Genomic DNA, 20,043 nt, shown 5'->3' on the forward strand with positions numbered 1-20,043 from the left:
CGCCCACCTTAGCTGGACGCGTCCCAGCAGATATTACATTAAATGTCATCATGGAGCGCTCTCTGTGAACGCTCTATAGTAACATGCAGTGGTGTGACATTAACATGCATGGCTGGGCTCCTCCTTGGCTCTCCTCCACGTCTTGCTCGCCCACGCACTGCATCCCTCCCTCCCTCTGATCACATGTTTCTAGCTGCATCCCTGTTCTCCATCTTTCCATGTCCATCTTGTTTGCACCCCTCTCCAATTCTCCCTCCCTCTCCATCCTTTCCAAACACCTGATCCTTTCCTCCCTTTTGTCCCCCACCCCTGCCTAATTCCCAGAATCCCTCCCTTTTGGTTTTCTTTCCTCCTCACACACACTCACACACACCCCCATCCTGCTGGTCTTTGAAGCTGCTGTTACGCAACGCTGCTCCCCAGTGTGTCGATGTGATCATTACGCAACATCTCCTACTCCTCTGGAATACTGATGAGCAGCAGGACCAATGGAGGGGCTGTAAAATAAACAACTGGTCGAAGGGAAATCATGGGGGATTGTCTATTTGAACATATGCATCAAGGTTAGGTTAAAAAACTAGGAGAAAACGTCTTTATTCGTGCACCAAACTGCTGCTTTCTTTTGTCTCTTCGTCTCTCGGCACTGCTACATCTGCCGCAGCTGGCTGATGACTCAGGGAAGGTCAAGCAAAAGAGCCAACGAGTCATGAAATCTCAATTTATTTTCAATTGCATGATACAAGATACAGTTAGGATATAGTACTGCATCCACATGGTTAGGACAATACAAAAACACTTAACAAAAATTATGTTTTTTATAAAAAAAAAGGGGGGAAATAAACCACAGCTTAGAAATAAATGGACTTTTAAATATTCTTCCAGGTGTTTTAAAGCTACTTTGAATAGCAAACACAGTCATTATTATGATGCAGCAACCGTTTTAGGCTAGAAAACAGCTCATTTGTGCCAACTACAGGCCAAAAACAACAACAATGTACACCTGTGCTACCTGCAGGTAAAGTATTACAGCTGCAATTATTATAAGCTTTTTGTAAGAGACACTTGTTACACAGCAAATATAGATGTCAGTAAACACTTTCATTCTCTAATTCCTAATATTCAAATGCTGATTTTAAGCATGTTCTGGATGATGTTGCTGTGAAACAAATGTGTTCTTTTTTTAATTAACTGGCAATAATAGAGTTTATATTTAAAACCTCCGAAACAAAGTAAATGGGTCCTTTTAAGGAAAAACACGCTGTTGTAAAACTTTTTTCCTAAATTAGTGCTCAGGTAAAGACGCCAGTAGCCTACTGTTTTTGTCTGTAGGAGGCGACCGAGCTGCCGATCTTAACTGCTGCTGCTTTCTTCATTACCTATTGGTTTTACCGCCAGCTAAATTAAAATGTGCAGGCTTGAGAGTTACTAGCATCAAGAAACTTTGCAACATACTGTATCCAGTATTTAAAGAATACATATTTGTGTCTTCTAAAATAATCTCTTGTCCGGTACCCATTGGCGGACTGGGTACGGATGGGCCGATACCGAAGTGGGCCGTTCGGATAAGTCAGTCACTAGCACCCCACGTTGTCAATTTACTCGCGGTATATAGGCTACTAGCGGTACCGAAGTGGGCCGGTCGAGAGTCCCTGGCGGATTTTTAGTCCCAGTCCGCCCCTGCCTGTACCTATAAAGTTGTGCAGCAATGTGGCCTTATACCAGGACATTTTACTACATCTGGTTCCCTCGTCTCCAAGACAATGGTTTTATAAATGTGTTTTTGCCTGAAATAAGATCTTTAACACAAGATAAAAAGATTTTCAAATGTTTTCGTCACTAAATACATCACTGCTGATTGAATGTCTGAAGCTTCTATGTGTCATAAAAACAACGGTTGCTAACATACAAGTGACTAAATCAGAATACTAAACATCACACCGAACATTAGCCGCCTTTAGCTTAGCAGTGGTGACGGGAAGTTCCTTATTATTTTAACTTCTGGTGATTGCATTTATTCCTAAAAAAATGGTATTAATATGTGGAGATTTTCCTGCTAAACCAAACGTCTTAATCATAAAAATGTGATTACCATAGATCTTATTTTCTGAAATCCTATGAAAAGATCCCATTGGCTTTTTGTCGAGGGAGCCCTTGCGATGGGTCAGCCTACAAATATACGTCATCACTGCGCCGCTCTTTAATCAGACTGGCTGCTGTTGTAGAACATTTTAATTAAAAACACAACTAAACGTTTGCATTCATCATCTACATTGATGTATACAATTCAGTCAAAGCAACATAAACACGTTGCTAAGAAATGTCACGAAATCATCAAGAAACAAGAACACACAAAATCAAAAGCAGACCCAGTGTATCTAGATATAGATAAATGTTTAGTTAATAGAAAACAATCCACACAGTGATCAAAAGGTGTTTTCTGCTGATGTTCGCCACAAGGTCAAGCACTGCTGCACGAGGATAGGTGGCGCTATGCAAGTCGTAAACACAGGAGATCATAGCAAACTTCTGACAGAACTGTACAATAGACCATCAACGTATACCCATCCAAAAACATATGGAGTTTTCAGTGATGGTTTACAGACATAAGTACACTTTGTGTGAAATATTCAGCGGAATAACAAAGACAGGTCACTGGGTTTCATGCATTAGGATCCTGGACTACAGAGGATCTAAACTGGAAGCACAAATGACTTTGGGGCATGTCTATTCAGTACATCATAATACGTTTACATACATCACAGAAATAAAACGAGCATTACATAACAGAGTATTATTGCCACTTTTTTTTTTCTTTCCAAGATTATTATGGCGATTATGAGCACAAGCCAAACCGAGCACGAAATGTGCATCAGCCAAAGACATTTGAGCTATCGAGTCCCATAACAGTCTGAAATCTATTCAATAATTTAGAAATTCAGCAACCCAACGCATCCACTCGGAGTTCTGCCAAAGGAAATAAGCTGCTTTATGTGCTTTCTGCTTCCAACCCTGCTAAACGTTATATCGTTTGAAATAGGAAGTGTTGGATGAGGTAAATAAGAGTGTCTTTTCTCTGTGATCAGACACGCTGAATGTATATATATATTTAGAAACAAAACAAAACCAATAAAACTATATATAAATCTGTTTAAACATCCAAAAGCACAGTTTACCCTTTGATTTCCCTGCAATGGTTTCATTATAGAAGTATTGTTCCTCAAAGGAAATGATCTGACATGTTATACATCAAAATCAACAGATGCATTATTACCATCAGAATAAATACAGCACTCATTTGGCAAATATAGGAATAATATCAAGCTTATAGAGACAGGATCTCAGTAAATAAAGAACCATATTTACAACGGTTTGTTTTCGAAACAGTCGACTTTGGGCTTGGTTAAATCTTTAAAAAAATAAAATCCAGCTGTCACTACATTAGACCAGACAGGCGGAGGCTCTAGCGCCCTCTACCTGCAGTGTGCAGTAAAATAAACTCTCCTACGCATGAGCATACCCCCCCACTGGTGAGGGCCCATCAGACCTATGCCTTTAACCTACAAGAAATACATCTCTCTTTCTATAATCAAAGGAAACCTGTTTTATCCTGTGAGGTCTCTGGAAGCTGATCTGAGGTCAGTAGAAAAAGGAAACCACATCACAGTAGCTTTAAATTGTAGGGCATGCATGTTTTCCCCCCGAATAAAAAATCTATGTGTCTCCCATGGTGTTATACGGTAGATTTAAACCATAGATTTAAACACTGTGGCCCGGGGACACGACTACACACACAAAGAGATTGTGAGTGACTGTGAGTGAATTACTCATGTTCTCCTCCTTTCTGCTTCCTCCCTCTGGAAGTCCCTGATTCTTTCTCCTGCTCCTTCGTCATCTGCTCCTATCGTCTTAGCTGGAGTGTTTAAATGGAAGTACAGACACGACACAAACACGAGTGCAACACGAGGAAACTTGAGGGGCGGCAAAGTGTGCACCACACTGAACACAGGACTTCTAAACTGACATGCTTTGGTCCACTAAGAAGAATAAGTGCTGTGCAGTTGTAAAAAAAACGGATTTGTGATTCATTTGTACCGCTTTGCTCAGATTTCCTGACTGTGTGTTTGACCACGGGAGTGTCCTCAATCTTCCTCTCTGAGTGTGTAGGAGCCAGGCGCTCTTCCACAGGCCCTCCTGCGGCCCCCGCTCCATCACGAAGCCTCGCCGCCTGCCAGTGTGTGTCCGAAACTCCGGACCTCGCGTCGGGAAAACACACCCGGAGCTCGACACATGGACATGGAGGTCGGCGAAGATGCAAATTTAGATTCCCTTGGTGGTTGGTGTCCGTGTTGAATTCTGCGGGGAAGGGAGTTCTGCTTTTTGTCTCATTGATACGTCATGTTTTTGGTGTTAATGAGTTGTTTACAGCGGGCCGTACTTGGCCTCGTATCGGGTCAGGACGGTCTTGCATCGTCCGCAGTCTTTCCGCAGCTCGGACACTTGCTGCCGCAGCGCCGCGTTCTCCCGCTCCAGGAAGGAGGCGCGCACCGTGATCTGGTTCTCCTTCAGCCGCCGTGCGTCACGGGAACGCTTCGCCGCTACGTTGTTCTTCTTCCTCCTGGACCAGTATCTGTCATCCTGCGGGGAAACGAGAGAGAACGTGAGCAGTAGAGTTGATATTAGCAAAGGGATTTGAAACAAACGAACATCTGTGTTGTGAAAACATCCCCCCCTTTCTTTGATCTCTAATCCACCGCTCTGTTTGCAAACGCTTTAATCTTCACCAGGACGAGACCACCGAGACCCACTGAGTCAAACTTAGCTGTCCTTTTTGGTGTAAAAGATTATGTCACCATGGTGCTTCTAAGTATGTCTATGGTGATATGTATAATCAATCAATGTGTTACTCATGTGAAATGCAATGTTTACATGCTGCTCTAACACAACCATTTCCAAAATTGGGATCATTAAACAAAATTTCAACAAAATTGATCTTAAATTTAAAAAAATTGTAATAATGTCAACATGTTGTTTTTAAAAATGGTGTTATTATTATTATTAGAAATAAGGTATGTGATTCGTTTTTGGAATAAAAATACAAATTGTGCAGCCACTATTATTTACATTATTGCTTTTAAATGTAATTTAAAAAAATGTGAGTACTTTGTTTATTCAGTATTGTTACTCAATAGATATATATGTTTTTACTAGATAGAATTTTTGTTAAATGCATTGTTTACATGCTGCTGTAACAAAAACAATTTCCCAAATTTGGATCAATAAAGTAAAACTGATCTAAAATGATTATTTCTAGGTCTCACAGTCGTCAGCTTTGGTATGAATAAACGTGTTTTCTTTATATAAACACGCCTACCTTCTGCTCGTTGGGAACAAACACTTTCTTGGCCTTCTTGATCATGGGCTGGGGCTTCAGTTCCTCTTCTGAGAACTTGTGTTTGCGCGGGTTGAACAGTTCCCCCCCCGGCACGCTGGATAGAACCAGGTCCGTGGGGTCCGGCTGGAAGTTAATGTCCACCTCGATGGCCTCGGGGTCCACGGGGGAGGGGGTGCTGCGCTCTGCAGGGTACCGAGATACAAAGTTAGCTTGGATATAAAAGAGGACACTCCAATAAAGCAAAATACTACATATATGGCAAATCAGGGGTTACCTGTCCGACCCCACCCCCTGCATACATGTCAAAGTGTGTCCTTGGGGAGCATCCATTGTTTCCATAGGTCTAAGGTAATGCAGTGTAAGCCTCAGCCAGACATCATGATACTGTAGGTGCCATAACGCTACTTAGCCCAAGTTCATTATTTGTATTATTATTATTATTTGTTTACGTCACTTTTATTTGTTTGTTAAGCACTTCCGGTAATTGTCACATGGGTGTGGTTTGGTTATATAAGTCACCTGTTTGATGTCGAGTGCGGATGACAGGGGGTTAGCTTGTGCAGTCATTTTTTCTGTTGATCTATTGTTGTGTTTAAGCATTGACACGTGTGTATAATCTTCCTTCTCCCTTGTTAAGTTTTTAAGTGACGTGAATAAATAGAGGAACCTGTATAGTGAATGTAGTGAAGTAAAAAGCACCATATTCACTTCTAAAATGTTGTGTAGTATCAAGTAACATAAAGAGATGATAGAACAAGTACCGTAAAATTGTGTAAACGTATTTCACTGCTTCCAACACTAGATGTTTATACTGTATAGTCAATGTGACTTGTCAAGTCTTCTCAAGAGAACCCACCAACAATATTCTGGGTAGTGAAAGTCAAAAAAAGTGAGCTTTGTTGAAGGTAGAAGACAAACTTTGTAATCTTTTTCCAGGGACAATGCAATGGCTGCTCACTCTGTGTCTTTTGCTCATAGATTGTTCAACAGGGAATGTGTTTCTTTCTCAATATAGCACCGTAAATGTCTGCTTTTAGTTGCAGGTTCCTACACGACAACAGTGATGTGCAATAGACCGCACGCTGGCCATGAGACAAACACAATAAGAGCTATAGCATGAGCTCAAAGGTCAGTGACCTCATGTGTAATGTTAGTTTAAGTTATCCCAGCATCTACAAGACAAGAGCAAATAAAAGGAGACACTACAGCACCTATACAAAGATACCTAAACAACTACATAGAGCTGAAACAAATGCCATTCTTGCTGTTATTCAAAGAACTTAAAGAAGATATAATGCTTTGTCTGAGGTTCCTATTTTAATGTATTGTCTCTACTGGGACATGTCTGCATGCTCTAATGTTCAAAAAGCTCTTTATTTCTCTCATACTGCCTGTGCGTCTTTTCCCCCTCTGTCTGAAACCAGAGCCCAGTCTGCTCTGATTGGTTAGCTGGCCGGCTCTGTTGGGATTGGTCAACAGCTTAGAGATCCCTCGCCCCTCAGCCTATCACGTACAATGTGTTGGAGCGCTAGCCAATAGGAGCGCCAGTGTTACAAAGTGATGTCCCTTTTGTTCAGGAAGTAAACAAAGGAGTCCAATGGAGGCGTTTCAGGTAAACAAGTCATCACAACATAAAATATAACGTGTTCAAAATGTCTATTTGAAAGGCTGAAAGGTGTCTAAGTGGCTAAAGGAAGCAAAAGAAGTGTATATCCAAAAATAAAATACAACATCTCTATTTCTCACCTGTTTTTTTCTCTTTCACTTCCACTTTGACTTCCTGACTCAACGTCCCCTCCTCTGGTCCTTCCTCTTCCCCTTCCTCCTCCTCCTCCTCCTCCTCCTCATCCTCCTCCTCCTCCTCTTCCTCTTCTTCTTCTTCCTCTTCTTCTTCTTCTTCTTCTATCTTTGCCGGTAGTAGCGTAGTGACCGTCACCGGCTCCTCTGGCTCTGAGGTGACGGTGGAGGTGGCGGAGGCCGAGGGGGAAGACGCCGAGGCGGGGACGGGGGCGACGGCAGGAGTCGTGGTCGTGGTAGAAGAAGCTGTAGGAGTAACCTTGGGGAGGAATTTGGCTTTGATTCCCACGGAGGCTAAAGTCTTCTGCAGCTCCTCCTCCTCCAGGGTCGCAGGGATCCCGTTCTCCAGGAGGAACTCGTCCAGGTCCATGTACTCCAGGTGGAAGGTCTCCCCGTCGTAGGGAATGGTCTTGTCCCAAATGGCAGGGGTTAAGGAGGCTGAAACACCTCCACCAGCACCTGCAACAACAACAACGCTTCCTTCTCCTCCTCTTCCTTCTCCTCCTCTTCCTCCTCCTCCTCCTCCTCCTCCTCCAGCACTGGCTGCTCCTGCCCCATCCACATCCACATCCTCAACGGAGCACAGCTTCTCCTTCTCTATTTCTGCAATAACACAAGAGGATAATAATTAAATGGCTGCGTGAAAGGGTTCTTTGTGCGCACAATGACAATTTTTCACTTTATAATGAATACCAATACTGGCTGCTATCCTTCAGTTCAACAATTCAATAATGCATCTGTAAATAACTCATATAATTGCAATACTATCACATGGTTGTAGGGCTTTTTTTTTCAACTGTTTCAAAAAAAAAAATCTCCAATAAATGGATGTTTTCAAAGTAAATGGATAATCATTTTTAATAATCGTGATATCAATTATTGACCCAAATAGTCGAGATGATGATTTTTGTCATAATCGAGCAGCCCTGGCTGATATCACACTATCGTATAATTGCTACACTTGAAATAGTGTTACTGGAAGTGGATGTGTATTTTGAAATTTGTGTAATTACAACTGTTTTGTTGTTGATATTTTATGCATGCCTCTTAATTATTATTTTTGATATGTGTAGCTCTTTATTTTTGCTGTTGCAATGTAAATGTCCCCTCTGCTGGACGAATAAAGGTATTCGGTTTGTGATTTGGAGAGGATCAGACAGGTGAGGAGAAGTCCTTTGCATATGGTGGAAAAAAAGGGGGTGTGGTGGCAGTGTCTGAGAAAAATTGGCTTCATCAAAGACTGTGTGAATGAGTTTGAAAGTCAAATCCTAGACTAAACACTAAACACTTAACGAGGCTTTGAGGAAACCAGCATTAGACGAGGAAAGGCACAGGAAACAAACAATGAGCACCGCTTTCCCCAAACATGCACCGCCTCACACAAAACACCACCACACACACTGCTGACCCAATTACACATCAGACCAAAATGTCTAATCAAAAAGCCAACATCTCCCTTTTCTCCATGGTTTCTTCACAGTGTGTGTGCGATGCTTGCAGGGCTTTAGAAAGGAGTTAGAACTTTTTGTTCTTTTTTGGATACAACTGACACCGTGCAACATATAGGCTACACAACAGTATGCAATGAGAATCCTAATGTGACCTGATTAGTTCACCCTAATGCAAATAAACAGCCCTTTGCACGGATTTGTGCACATACAGTTAGGTTAATAGGGTCAAATCCGTAGACATAAACAAAAGGAGCGCTCGTTTTTGTTTCTTGTTGCATTTCGATCTTACCGTCCTCGCCTTCCTCCAGGATGTTAGGGGGAGGAATGTCCATGATCTTCTTTAAAACAAAAGGGAATGATTTCTGCGGAGCCTCTGGAGCCTTGTTGCCCCCAGGCTTCAGCACAACTGTCATCGCAGCTTTGCCAGACATTGTTCCCTGACAGGGGGCGACGTTCCTGAACGGACCGAGGGGTGCCTCCACCAGGCGGGGTGCGAAAAACGCAACAAAAATATCCGCTATGATCCACCACTAAGTGCTGCTTTCAGGCCTGTTTGTCAATATAAAACGATTTAAGGATGCAAAAACAAACACTACACAAGCCCCTTGTTCTCTGTGCCCACCGAGCGCACTCATTGGATATTCATTAGCTGCAAGCCCCTCGCACTCGAGCAATAGTAGAAGCCGATTGGTTCGCAGTGCTGCCCATATTAATGTGTATTACAGTGTATTGCATTGTTGCTCTTCTAGAAAGACATTGAGGCTGAAACATGTTTCCTCAGTTCAACAATTGCGCCACAGAGCTGGCTTCAATTCAAAGGAATATCAATAAACGTTATTCATAAAGTGTCAATCAAAGCTGGAGTATTTTTGATAGAAAACATTTTGTAATTTCAAAGTACTTGACTTATTTATGTTGCTTGAATAGAACCGTACTCTGTTGTTAATGATTGTTTTTTTGTCTATATACATTTTTATTTGTATTGTATCTATACTGTATTTGCACCATGCAATGTTATTGATTGAAAGTAAGTGGCTCAAAGGCTAAGGCTTGCAAATGAATCGATTAATAGGCTATAGTTTAAAAAACGTCTTTGTTGTCTGTAGCGTGGTTGTACATCAGAAAATCCTCGACATGGAAATTAATATATATATAAAACATATGCAGCCATCATTAACATCTTTAAATTAGACTCTGCGCATTCAAGCTGCAGAAAAGCAGCCTCCAGCGGAAGCAAACTACATCTCCCATGAGCACACTTGTCTCATGACAACACGTTAAATGGCACATATGCACTCGTTCACCCTTGATACACCCTAATCAAAACAACGAAGTCTTTTTGTCACTCGCACATCCTCCAAAAGGAGATACTCGTTGCAGAACACGTGCCCCCGCCCCTCGTGCTCACTTGAATGTACAATCTGTCAGGGGGGCGTGGCTTCCGATATTTGGCACATGCTGGCACAAACTGGAGCAGGCAGGGCATCCAGAGGTAACCGAGTTCTTCTGCCTAAAAAATACCTCCTGTAACCACCAAGTGTCTTATTTTCTAAGAAAAATATCATATTTCGACCAAATGTTTCCAAAATGATAAATAACATTCAATTTAATACATGTGTCAATCCACATTGTTATTGCCATTATTATGCGATTAAATCTTGCATCAAAAGCTCCCAGTGCAACAACAAAATATGACATGTACTTGCACATCCCTCGCAGCAGGATGTTTGGCTTCAGGAACACCATGTTCTTTTATGTTTGTTTCTTCTACAGATTCGCCAGAGTCACCACCCTGGTGAACAAAGTGTCCTCTGTTTGATGAGAGGGACCTGCTGCAGCAGTTTAAACACAGAGGGGACTGAAGATCCCACTGTGTTTTGTCAACACTCCTCTCAATCTTGTTAACCTCCATGCAAATGTTTGTTGGGGGCAAATATCCTTTGATTTGATAATTTAAGAGCAGAGGAATAGGGAATATAGAAAGTGATTGCAAACATTGTCTTTTGAGTCAACCATGTTACATGTAAGGCTGTTTACAACCTAATGCTGTTAGACCCTTTGACACACTAGGTCATGAGTTTAGAAATACTGAGTCATAAGTGGAGTGCGAGTCCCCAAGGCCGTATCACACTCTCACACACACACACACACACACACACACACACACACACACACACACACACACACACACACACACACACACACACACACACACACACACACACACACACACACACACACACACACACACACACACACACACACACACACACACACACACACACACACACACACAAATGTTGACTTGCCACCGACCAAACCAATACACAAATGTGAAAACCTCCATATTTGTTGTTAATTGTTTCTCCCTGAATGATGGTTTCTATCTAAAAATGCCAAGGTTATTGAATGATGCGGCCACAGGGGAGATGAAAAGCCCACTTGCACTTTAAATGCTATGCCAACATGTCTTACCCGGGGCCTATACTATTATGAACCCTGCCCTGAAGGGCCCTTGAGTGTTTTATAGAGTGGTATTCAAATTCTTAATTGGAATACAATGAGTTCATGGTATCATTTAGTCAGTTAATACTATACCGTTTTTATAATTTAAAGATCCATTTGGAGAATAGTAGCATAGTAGGACATAGCGAATAAGAGTAAAATAGATTGGTTTTCAGTGTTACAAAGGGTCACTGTTTATACATAGACAATGTAAAGTATGTATATAGACAGTAATGTTATATGCAGTATAGGGGCACCCCTGAGGCCAGGTGGTCCATGTCACCATAACATGTATCTGCTCTAACCCCTGTTCTCTGTCACCTTATCACAATCAGAATACTTGTGTTTACCACCTTGTGTTTTCCTTTTGTTGCTACTGTCAAATATCAGATAAAAATGACAACAAACAAACAAGAAACGCAAGAAAGTATTCAAGAAGAACAGGGTGCAAAAAGAGACGAATGATGTGATGAAACTGAGAGTGAGGCTGTTTCAGGGTTGTTACATCAGTTGCAGTTTTTTGGCTGACACACTTTCACTTAGGCTTAAAGCTGCAACAGGGTGAACTTCAAGATAACAGGACCATCGTACTTCAGTAATCAATACAAGTTCCTGACTCCAGCAGAAGGAGTGAATGAGACACCAGACTATATCTAATCCTATTGTTATGATCAATTTAGCAGTAGATCATACACCTGGATTTAAGATGTCCACTCTAGATCTACTAACTTTAAATACATATATTGGAGTAGTAATGGGACATTTTACTTTAAAAAGAGCAATGCAAGAGTGTTTGATTGTTAAAATACTAGTCATGCATTCTTAATTGTATTCAGTAGTACTTTTGCAGAGAAACTACTTTAGGTATCAGAAGTAAAGTATCCATTAGCAGCAGAATGGACACTGATTGTATTATAATCAGCGGTGATGTGTGAAGTGATCGAGCTAAGCTTATTTTAAGGATACAAGATTAATTTATGTATATGTTATATTACACATATGCAATGCAGTTATAATCATATTTGCTACATAAAGTTAAGAAAGGCAGAAAACATGTTTTATTTCTTCAGCTAATGTATATACTACTAGTTTATTCTTTGGAAATGAATATGTTTAGTGACATAAAAGCAGTGGAGTAGTGCAATATTAGCTTTAGTTGGCTATAGTAGCATAATGACTCAATACCCAAATATTTAAGTATAATAGTAGATTCAATTTGCACATACAAACTATATAATACCAAGTACAATGCTTTGACACGTTTAAAGTATGTTATTTTTCTCAATTAAACAATAGAAAATAGTTTTACCGGTGTCCTCAAAGTCAGCAAAGCAGAAGGGATATTCAGCCAAGGATTTGAGCAGATCTGGCAATTCGTTCCTGTCTCCGAAGAAGTTGTGGCTAGTTGTTGACATGATGAGCAACGGGTGAAATATCTTCTGAAATCTAAAAAGCGTCCAACAGAGTGAGAGTCCCTCAAACTGTGAGTCAGCAGCAGATTTCAGTCACTTTTAACCAACTTTCTAGCAAGTCATATCACGGGGATTCATGCATGTGTCCAAGCAAAGAGCGAGGGGAGCTACGCCCCCTCTGGACCACGCTGATTGGATGACAGTGGTGCACGGCTCTGTCAGTCACACGGCGGAGCCAATGAGAGAGCACGGGGCGGGCTCTAACAGGAACCTAACAACAACACCGCTAAGCTGAGCACATTTGTTTCCCTGCACGCACGGCGGCATGTGAAAGGAAAGTCTGAAGTCTCGAGGCCAGCTGCACGCGAGCTCCAGCGCCATCTAGTGACCTAATACGAGTAATGCAGTAATAAAACGTGGATTTAAAGCAGAAGTTTGGATTTATTTTCAGCTGTGAAGAAGTATTCACCTTTAACTGCTTGGTAGCTTATCCAAGAAAAACTATCAGGCTGTACAGTCAAGGTTTAAACTCCCCCAAAAGTATTTTCTTGCAATATTGTTTGTTTTTATTAACATTTCCAGTATAGTTAATATCTATTTTGCATGTTTATTAATTTAAACATTCATTATTTTTAGGGTGTTCATCTGTCAAGAGACTACAGATGCAAAAAAGCCTGTGGTGCAATTTCTGTTCAATAAACTAATAAATCAATCAACCTGCCCCATATGTTTCTTCATACTTTGCTACTGTGGATTTGCACACTTGCATATACTTTATATAAGTTTCTTATATTTGATAATTATTTTGTATATACATGCTGTTTAATACAGTCTTACCATATTATTTTCTTATTTAAATGTGACTATTATTATTCCTGTGTGCTCTCTCCTGCCCTATGCTCCGTTTCCTTTGTCTCTTATTGCCGTTGCTGCCCCGCCCCTTGAATTGTCCTACAGGGATTAATAAAGGTTTATTTGATCTAATCTTAAATTCGAATCTTTAGCTAAATAACTTGTAACAAAAAATGCATTTGGCGAAAAAAGTACAACATTGCTCCTATACCTCTACTCCATATACAGTTCGGATTACCATCAAATAAAAATACTTAAGTGACCCTGGTTGTGTGATTACTTGTCTCTGTTACTTTCCACCACTGGTAGCAATACCACACTGAAAATATTCAATGCATTAAGTTAATAGTTCACAGGTCTGACAAAAGAAACAGTGCAACATAACGTTTATTTTTCATTTACTTGAAACATCTTGTCAGTCTCATAGTTAGGGTTAGATTAATCAATGTTGCAACACCAGACTGTGCCGATGGTTAGTTTGAACCACAATAAAAAACACATTAAAACACTAAATCAAAATTATACAACCCCAAAACACGTGTTGGTTTTGTTACATGGCTTTATTGAGGCTTTTATACACATAATCTCCGAGTGAACTGTAGTCTGAACCTGAACGCACTCTTGATAATAAAACTCCCTTTATAAAACAGGACACAACATAAGGGAAAATAACAACTCAATGCATTTGTGTGAATTTCACATTAGTTTGAGCAAATAAAAGGCTGCATGTATGGGACAATATGATCCTTTTTGAATATTCTGGTGTGTGTTTGTATCTGCTGTGTCTTTTATACAGTGGCACCAATATGAGCCTTACTTCACAGCACTTTCTTTACTGATGTTTGACTAAAAGACACGCGCTAAAATGGCTCTCAAAACAGGGATAAGAAACATCTAAAAATAAAATATTTACCATTTTGAATTTAAGGGGTTTATGGCATGTTTGAAAGGTTCTTCTGGTAGTGCCATTTTTAACACTGCTAGTTTGATTTGGTCATGTTTAATGAAAAGACAGGCTAGTTTGGCAGTGAAGGCTCATAACGTGAAATAAATCTACTCAGTCCTGAAGTAGAAAGTTGAACTTCCCGAAGTCAAACTCGTCGGGCATGACTAGCATGTCTTCTCTGGCTTTGGCTAGCTTCTGCCGCAGGAAGTCCCGCCTCTCGGTCCACTCCTGCAGCTCCTCCACGCTGTGGGCGAAGTCGCAGCTCACGCCTTCAGGACAGCCACCATCCAACCTGTCAAACATGAACATCACAAGCTGTAAACATCGACTAAATACACACTTCTAAAGTTGATTATTGTGATTATTTACACTTCAAGCAGAAACAGCGACATTAGCACTCATTTGAAACCAAATATCGATAATTAATCTTCTTTAAAGAGGCCCTATTATGCTTTTTGGGGTTTCCACTTCAGTAGTGTGTTATATAGGTTTTTGTGAATGTAAATGGTCTGCAAAGGCTAAAATCCCTGTGTTCCCCCCACACTTCCCCCCCCCTCCGCCTGAAACACCTCCATTGGACTCCTTTGTTTACTTCCATAACATAGTGAAGGGACTAAATAACACTTGTGCTTCTATTTAGATCTTTAAGCAGTTGACCAATCACAACAGAGCTGGCCAGCTAACCAATCAGAGCAGACTGGGCTCTGGTTTCAGACAGAGGGTGAAAAAAGGTGCTGCAGCACAGGCAGTATGAGAAAAATGCATGTAAGCATCTCACAGTAGAGACACTAAATATATATGAATATGAACCTGAAAATGAGCATTATATGGCTTTTTTAAGTATAAGATCCAAATACTTTTTCAAAAACTGATCCAGGGTCAGTGGTCTTACTTGGGGCAGAGGTCAAAGCAGGGTCCAGGGAAGCGGTAGTTCCAGGTCAGAGCCTCCTCTTCTCCCTCGCAGCTGAACACTCGGTCTTTGTGCTTCTCAGACGAGATGTGCTGCTGCCACTGCCGCTCGCCGTTACTATGCCGACCACACAGACGGCAGTACAAGCCAGTCTGGAATACAAAGAGGAGGCAACATCGTCATGTGAAACACTCAACACGTGGACCTTTTTTGTTTGGTGGCGATGCTCGAAAATCAAATGTAAACCCACCATTGGCTCAGCGTAGTCAGTCGGCATGACGATGTATTTTTCCTCCGATGTGGACTGAGTGAGCGCGGCTCCGTTTGCTTGGTGGTTGTTGGCACTTAATGACAGCCACATGTCGTACATCTGTTGCATGTCGTGCACTACAGGTACAAATACACAGATCTGTGGTCACTTTGAGGATGTTCAGAGGGAAGCAGACAACAAATCAAGACCCAAAGGAATGATCGGGCACAATGCCATTTAAATGAGATAAGAAATTATACATTTACACACATTGTCAGCATAAATTTTGACCACTTAATAAGTCAGTCAAAATTAAAATCTAATACATATGAACTGACACATTTAATATTTTTTTTAATTAATATTCCTGCATTCACTTAACAATATGGAAAAACTAAGTTAAAGCAATTTCTTTAATTGATTCAGTTTAACTATATAGTTTCCAAGACATTCCCAAATTGTAATAGTAGTCTTCTGCTTGCTGCTAGCTCTTCCAAGCTACATTAGCGACTACTAGCACAACATATCAAAACTCAATGTGTTGTGGTAATGAAGGTATGTAAAAGAAGGAGGAATGCAAGTAATAGAAAAATAATACCTCTGGTTTTGGGGGATTAAATGTTGATCTTTTTGTAAAATATGTTCATGGTGAATCCAACAATGTGATGAGTGCAATGCTAAAACACGACTTCAATAACTCACATTCGTTGTTCTTCATATACATCCACATGTCCTTCTCCTCCGGGCTGTGGGCAAAGGTGCATTTCCCGGTGTAGTTGCATTTCTTTTTCTCCAAAATCTGGGTACATATCTGCCGGGAGGAAATGTAAAAACCACATCACAATGTGCAGATCAAACTTTCAGCAGAAACCATTAAGACAGGCTGAATTACAAAATCGCACCAGATAAAAGACAAGAGATGCTAGAAAGATTGGGAAAGACCCCTGCTACACTACTTGTTGTATTAAAAAGCATAATGGCAGACCTACATCATAATACACAGGGAAGTTCTTGGCATGTGGCAGCGGTCGGATCTCGACCCATTTACTTCTCTCCAAAGACTTCACCAGCAGGACGCTTCTGTCTCTAGACCACCTGAAGACGAAGAGACGAAAAGAACATTGTGTTTTGTACTACAACAAATAAAAAAAGATTGTGTAAATATACAAAGTAGTTGGAAGAGGATTAAGGCCTGGTGATTTTTTTTTTTTTTTTTTAGATCTGACCAAAATAGATTTTATTTTTGAGTTCTGAGATTAAAGTCTCAAAGTAAAGTTTTTCTTTTTGTCACATCCTAAATTACTTTTCTCATGTGGCTCTAATCCTCTTCCATATTTCTCCAATGCTAACATCTGCTGCATTTAGGAGAAATACATGGCCACAAATTCACTTAAAGGTAGGGTAGGTAATTCACTTCAGAAACACTTTTTGTTATATTCCATGGAATGCTCTAAAGGTAGGGTAGGTAAGAACGGAGAAACCAGCTCGACTGCACTAGAATTTGAAAATCTGCCCTTTCTGTTTGAGAGAATGCAAGTTGTCTCCTCTCATGGGTTTTAATGCACTGACACTGTGTGACTTTGCACTGTGTATGACCTCGCAGCTGCCTCTGAGATAGGAGAAGGCAGGGCATAATTCATGTTGAGAGGACGCACTCTTCTTGTCTCCTCACTTCTTCGAGGGGCAAAGCGCAACAGTGGCCCAAAGGAAGTATGTGACTTGAGATGTCCCGACACCAAACCGTTTTAAGACTTTGTTGTTACCTCCTCACTTTAGACTATATAAGCTTGGAGCAGCATACCTCAGGTGTGTGAGTTGAACCATATCCTTTTTATGTGACTTAACTCTGCTCCTTCTTGCAAGAATAAATTAGTACCTGACTATTGATTCTCAACCCGGTGTCGAGTGATATTTTCCAACATAATTGGACCTTCGAGCCGGATCGAAGACCTAATTTCTTCTCCGGATAACGAGCCTGATACCGTGCACGGGGGGGGTCACAGACTCTTGGTAAAGACCCCTACCTTGTTTCATTTAAAAAGAGGCAATTTGGAAAATAGGGGGGCCAGGTTTCGCTGGAGAGGAGTAACGGATCCATAGAACTACCGACCCGGGGAGAGAACGTCAATACAGGGATCGTTTTGGTTTCAAGACCCTGGTACGCGGAGGATACCAAAAAAGTCCTAGAAAGACAAGGGAAACTTAACTAAAGTACTTTTAAAAAATAAGGAGAAATAGTTTAGGCGGGAAACTATAGGGCATTTAAATAGTTTGGCGGGAAACTATAGGGCATTTAAATAGTTTTAGGGAAAGTTATAGAAGTTTTATCATGGGTTTAAGCTGGAGCAAGAACCGTGGGAAGAAGACAGAAACAGAGATAGTCTTATCAGGAGATGCTAAATGGATGCAGGTGAAGCATAGAAGGAGTATGAAAGGTTAAAAAAGTGGCAAAAGAAATACGACTTCCAAGGCCAACAACTGATCGATAACATCGAGAACAAATGTAATGGTAATGGGAAGAGGGAGGAAGAAGAGGATTTATTAGGGGCTCTGATGTGGTTAGCCGAAACAAGGAATAGAAGGGAAGTGCATGAGAGAGAGATAGAGAGGAGAAGGAGAGAAAAGGAAAGAGTTGACAAAATAACAGAATCAGAAAAAGGAGAATCAGAAACACAAGTTTTGTATAACTTGTATCCTAATCTCCCCTTTACCGAGAAACTGGAGACACTTGATGATCAAGTGGTCTGCAGACGCCGCCAACCCCCTCCTCCGTATCTCTCTCCTGCTGGACCTGATGTGGTGCACGAGCAGCCAAGTCATGAAACCCAGGCACCGGAGCGGCAGTACCCCGGAGACTTCCTCTGACCCCAGCCCTCCGGCTCGTTTCACCCCTCTGCTCCTCCACCGCCTCCTCAGGCAGCCGCCCCAGCCACCTCCACACGCTGACCCCTATGCCCCCGCGCAAAGAACAGCCGGCATGGGGGGGGAGCCAGCAACACACGGTCAGGTAAGATATACAAAACTGAAGTTATATCTATAACAGGAAATAGGATTAATGTGTTGCCACTGATTGAAATGCCAAATCCTAGAGCAGGAGAAATAGTGGATGGGGAAACACGACCAGATATTGTTCAAGTGTACAGAGGATGGACGCAATCGGATGAAAGAAATGTTATTCAATATATCCCACACCCAAAAGAAAATTCTGCCGAAACAATAAAACAAATATCGAGTTTGAGAGGGTAGGATTTAAACTTAAAAGGTGACCTATCATGCAAAATGCACTTTAGTACGTCTTTTCTACATGAATATGTGTCCCCGGTGTTCCAGGGAACTCACCAAGTGTCAGAAAACACAACCCTTTCTATTTTCCTCCATACCCGAATCTTTTAAAAAGGGGCTGCAACGGATCTGATACAGACTGATCCAGATTAGAACACTTCTATGACGTCACAGAAGTGGCGCTACGGCTATTGGGCCAACTCCACCAATCAGGAGGAGACAGCCACGGACATTGCCGTTGGAAAGCGCTGGAGACGCTGTAGTACATATGCCAGGCCTGTAGATGGTGCTGTTCTCACAGAATCAGCCCATGCAAAGACAGTGTTAAATTGAGCGAAATGAGGAATGGCTAAAATGCATGATCTGTTTGGTATTTTGAAAAATAAAAAGTATAAATATGTCTTATATAGGTATGGTCCTACATTATATTATTCAAATATAGCATGATAGGTGGTAAATGGGGTGGAATTGGAGCAATGTCTCCGACTGATATGAGTAGACTGCCGTCAGTTCCAGGAGGAGTGGAATCCGTTAGACAATGGGCATAACCCGCTCCGTTACAACCATCCAGATTTAGACAACCGTTTAAATCTTATGTTGACAAGGATCACAGACGCGTACAAGCCCGTAGCTGATTGGACAAAGATACAGACAACCAAACAACAGGCAAATTAAACAGTGGTGCAGTTTTACACACGTATGAAAACTGTTTTTGACCAAAACAGAGAGTTCCATTCACAGCTGGTGATAAATCACCATATGCAGCTGAAGAATGCATTCATGACAGGGCTGAAACCGGAGGTATCACACTTTGTGCAGAAACACATGTTGGGGTGGGAGATAGAGGCGCTGGATAAAGTTTTTTTGCAGAACATGCGGAGAAGGTAGACAAATGAAAGAAAAATAAGAAACAACAGCAAAATGGATTGTTTATAAGACAAGATGAGTCTGATGATTTCACTTCTGATGTACCGAGGTGATCAAAGGGGAGGCTGGCGCGGACGGGGCCATGGCGGCGGGGAGAGACGAGGTGGAGGACGAGGTGGGGGACGAGGTGGAGGACGAGGACGGGGAAGAGGAACTTTCCAGGAGGGAAGTTGCAACGTGTGCGGAAGGATGGGACATTGGGGAGGGGGTGCGAACAAAGAAGGCCACAGGAGGGGACGGAGGATTGGGTGGAGCAGGCATGACTAGAGCCCAGCAAATCTACTGAATCAGGTCATGTATTGTCACGCACACATTGAAC

General features: G+C 41.5%; 2 protein-coding genes across 3 annotated transcripts in view; both read right to left on the reverse strand.

The window, feature by feature from the left end:
- Positions 1-704: 704 nt before the first annotated feature.
- tefb (TEF transcription factor, PAR bZIP family member b) lies at positions 705-12,712 on the reverse strand. 2 transcript variants are annotated; one of them, XM_079642249.1, is made up of 4 exons: positions 12,455-12,712; positions 7,139-7,792; positions 5,372-5,574; positions 705-4,635 (listed from the first exon to the last, which is right to left on the reverse strand). In XM_079642249.1, exons 1-4 carry the CDS (start codon positions 12,558-12,560, stop codon positions 4,420-4,422), a joined length of 1,179 nt encoding a protein of 392 aa, XP_079498375.1. In that variant the 5' UTR covers positions 12,561-12,712; the 3' UTR covers positions 705-4,419. The 2 variants fall into 2 exon arrangements, with proteins under 2 accessions (XP_079498375.1, XP_079498374.1); XM_079642248.1 differs by lacking the exon at positions 12,455-12,712 and adding an exon at positions 8,930-12,418.
- Positions 12,713-13,778: 1,066 nt separating this feature from the next.
- The window catches only part of LOC307014759 (zinc finger CCCH domain-containing protein 7B-like), a 31,016-nt gene continuing 24,751 nt past the window's right edge, over positions 13,779-20,043 (reverse strand). Inside the window, exons 19-23 of the mRNA XM_079642876.1 lie at positions 16,505-16,610; positions 16,218-16,326; positions 15,516-15,652; positions 15,248-15,417; positions 13,779-14,647 (exon numbers count right to left, since the gene is read on the reverse strand). Coding sequence (XP_079499002.1) covers positions 14,467-14,647; positions 15,248-15,417; positions 15,516-15,652; positions 16,218-16,326; positions 16,505-16,610 — 703 coding nt within the window. The 3' untranslated portion in view covers positions 13,779-14,466. The remainder of the gene's footprint in view (positions 14,648-15,247; positions 15,418-15,515; positions 15,653-16,217; positions 16,327-16,504; positions 16,611-20,043) is intronic.

This window comes from Notothenia rossii, assembly GCF_949606895.1.
Source record: "Notothenia rossii genome assembly, chromosome: 8".
NCBI lineage: Eukaryota > Metazoa > Chordata > Actinopteri > Perciformes > Nototheniidae > Notothenia > Notothenia rossii.

Bases quoted from the DNA above. Each gene is read 5' to 3' on its own strand.
- tefb (XM_079642248.1), bottom strand. From the start codon at position 9,071: ATGTCTGGCAAAGCTGCGATGACAGTTGTGCTGAAGCCTGGGGGCAAC. The intron at 7,793-8,929 runs GTAAGATCGAAA...GTGTTATTGCAG, and splicing joins CCTGGAGGAAGGCGAGGACG to AAATAGAGAAGGAGAAGCTG. The intron at 4,636-5,371 runs GTAGGCGTGTTT...GTTTCCCCGCAG, and splicing joins TTGTTCCCAACGAGCAGAAG to GATGACAGATACTGGTCCAG.